This window comes from Primulina tabacum, chromosome 3 (assembly GCF_025594145.1).
Source record: "Primulina tabacum isolate GXHZ01 chromosome 3, ASM2559414v2, whole genome shotgun sequence".
Taxonomy (NCBI): domain Eukaryota; kingdom Viridiplantae; phylum Streptophyta; class Magnoliopsida; order Lamiales; family Gesneriaceae; genus Primulina; species Primulina tabacum.
In genome coordinates, this window is record NC_134552.1 from 14,037,527 (window position 1) to 14,041,080 (window position 3,554).

At 34.1% G+C, this 3,554-nt stretch overlaps 1 protein-coding gene across 1 annotated transcript; it reads right to left on the bottom strand.

Annotated features, from left to right (window-relative positions):
* On the bottom strand, positions 1–360 carry LOC142538462 (cysteine proteinase inhibitor 1-like). The gene has a single exon (XM_075643778.1). It carries the CDS (start codon positions 358–360, stop codon positions 1–3), a length of 360 nt encoding a protein of 119 aa, XP_075499893.1.
* Positions 361–3,554: the final 3,194 nt, after the last annotated feature.

A 3,554-nucleotide genomic window follows, 5' to 3' on the forward strand; every position in this document is an offset into this window, starting at 1 on the left:
TCAAACTTTGGTAAATGACGTGAGTTGCCTGAAATGCGCCCAAGGCTTGTCCCACACAACAGCCTCGTAGTTTCCCGGCGCGTTTCCAGAGGCTCCATCATTCGCGGTGATGACCAATTTGTAATTAAAACCTTCCACAACTTGTTTTTCGCCCTTCACCACCTTCACAAACTGCAACTTCGCACCGTCCTTTTTGTTGTGCTCCGACACGGCGAATCTGACGATCTCCAACACAAGCGGTGAGTTCAGGTCCTCGATTGGCTTCCAAATGCCGACGAAGGAGGCGGAGACTTGGTAATGAAACGAAGCCACCAGGACCAGGAGGACCGCGGAGAGAAGAGGGCAAGATTTGAGTTCCATCTTTTCTTATTCTGTGAAGATATATATATATATGTTGCCTCGTCTTAGTTTCTTTCTTGTTGGTGAGGAAATGGAGAGTAATGCTTTGTGTTTATATAGCAACACAACTGCTTTGCATGCGTCTCATTTGATATATTTTGGCTCATTTTTTGGTTGGTTGACTTCAGATTTACCCATATGCATGTAATATATTCGTAAGTTACGTGTGTGTGTATATATATATCTATGTAATCTAGAGATTTTAAAGGCTTTAAATCTAGAGATGCATGTAATATATTCGTAAGTTACGTATAATATTACGAGTTTAAAGGCTTTAAATCTAGAGACGGTCTCACGGGTCGTATTTTGTGAGACAGATATCTTATTTGGGTCATCCATGAAAAAATATTGCTTTTTATGCTAAAAGTATTACTTTTTATTGTGAATATCGGTAGGATTGACCCGTCTCACAAATAAATATTCGTGAGACCGTTTCACAGGAGACCTACTCATTAATCTTTCACATATATATGGAATTGATGATTTTGTTTAGTAGATAATTATATTGATTTTGCTTTTTTTTTTTGTATTGAATAAAAACTTTGATTAAAAAATTATTGACTTAAAATACCTCCATTTTTTTTTCAAAGTTTCTTTTAAAATTTCTAATTCTAGACACCAAATCAACTTGCAATTTACACTCGATCAATAAAACCTATCCATCAGGGCGCAAACGACTCATACTAGTTCTATATAGTTTAATCCATATTTAAAATTATTGAATTCGAGACTATTTCGAATATGTTCAAATAATTTTTCGAGCTATATTGAGAATTAAGCATTCTGTTACAGTAGGTGTCCAGCGAACCAACTTGTGACTTGAGTTTTATTGACTCTTGTGTAAAAAAAATTTTTATTTTAACAATATTTTGCTATTTTATCCAATTATGACATTTATGTTATCTATCTATCTATGCAAGCTGTATAGATAAGGTCTTTGAATATACTATAAACATAATGAGATCTGCTTTGCAACGTAAGATCATGAAACTCATTAAGAAGTGTAACGTATTTTCTAAACGGGTGGATTATCATATAATGATGCTGAACAACTCTCTTAAACTGTCCAAGTGGTTATCACTTATCGAGTGGAATAGTTCGCGGTTATGGTAGTGCACCATTATTCTTTAGACCCAGGACATCGCGTAGAAGCTCTACGTACTAGCATGTACTTTGATCCGTTTACCGACTCCATTTAGGTCATCATGTGGCGAGGTTGGATGTAGTTTCGAAATACGTAAGAGTCAATACATTGTAGTCAAGGATTTATCGTTTGCCTACTCGTGGAGATATCATATGTGATCTGATGAGTTAATAGTGCAATGAATCTTTGGTCAAAGCAAGACATGTGTTTTAAGGAAAAATATTTTCCTAGTTGCACATCTTATGTCACTGTTATTACTCAAAAAATACATTACATCATTATCGAATTTATTAAGGTTCTTGTAGTCACTATCAGTGATACCTAGGGGATCGTGGGGGCGATGCTACTAACGTTCTTACCATGAACCGATTAATGCAATCAGACTTGAGCTGTAACATTATTAATCAAGAGGTTGATGAAAAGAATGAGCCTAACTAGGGTAAGCTCGGATAAGAATAAATATTATTTTGAATCATATAATGTTGTGAACTCATGACTAACTGTATCTCCTAACTATTGAGAATCACATAAGTATTGGATTTTGTGTTCTCGTTGAGATAATTAAGTTCAAGGAGTTGAATTTGGCGACTGTAATTTGATGAATATCAAACATATTATTTATAAATAAGTTTATAAGTTGATTCTATTATTGGACGTTGCGGAAATTAGATTAATTGCTTATTTTGTAAGGATAGTGGAATTGCCTATTTTGGTGAATGAGTTCACAAAACTGTCACATGCCGAAAAAAGATTAGTGTAAATTTTAATATTCGAACTTTTGATTTTTCATTATATGAACGTGATTTATACCCTCGACACATTTACGTTGTCTGATCGTCGATCAAGATTATAACGAGTTCACAATTATTTATTGAGGAAATTTAAAATATACTAATTAAATAATAATATTAATAGTGGTGACTACTAAGTGCAAAATTCCCATGAAATATTCTAGAAGAATCTAGAATCTACTAATTAATTAATTGAGTGATTAAATAAAAGTCACTTAATTTAAAAATAAATAAATATATAGATACATATATATATGTGTGTGTGTGTGTTTATATTTGAATAATCATAAGTTGATAATAAATTAATTATGCATGATATTTTCAAGAGTAAAAATTTATATATGAAATTTTGTAAATAATGAAAACAAAGTATCGTGATCCAAGTAGGATTTTTGATTTGACCATGAATCAAAGCTTATAAATATTTCGGGATAATACTCATTTTCGTCCTTATTGTTTACGGCTTTTCCCATTTCAGTACCTCTTTTTTATTGACTGCTTAATTAATCCTTCATGTATTTAAAATCTTCCCGAATTGGTCCATGTCGTTGACTAGACGTTAATATTAACGTTGACCCACATCATGTGCATGTCACGTGATCTTTTATTTAAGAAGGCATTCGATTTCTCCCCAAATCAGATTATTTGCCAGCCCCCACGAGAACCCTAAATCCCCAAATCAAAGAATCCTCATCCCCCCCCCCAAATCAGTGTACTTGCCATTACCCCTACGCCAACCGTAACTCCCCAAATAAAACGATGGCAGGAAAGCTGAGTGCGAATGCTTGGATACGGTAATGGCAAGTTTTCAGCCCGTAAGAAATAAGCTTTCATCCCCTAAGACGGTAATGGCAAGCTTTCAGCACCTAATACGGTAATGGCAAGCTTTCAGCTCGATAAGAAAGAATTCAGCGCATAAGAAGTAAGCAAGCTGTCCTTGATTAATTTGTTGCAGTTGTTGACTCAAATTTTCATGTTACTTATTTTTTTTCGAAATAGTATATTGGTTGTTTCGCTTAAGTAGAAGGCGGTAATGGCTCGAAGAAGTAAATTTTCAATTGAATTCACCCGAATTACGGTAATGTTTCCTTTTTAAATGTGATGACTTTGTGGATAAATTTATTGAGATTTATCACATTTACGAGATGTTAATATTCTGTTTGTTAGGCTGGATGCGAGAACCCACTCTTGTTACAATTAAATTGTACTACAACGGTTCA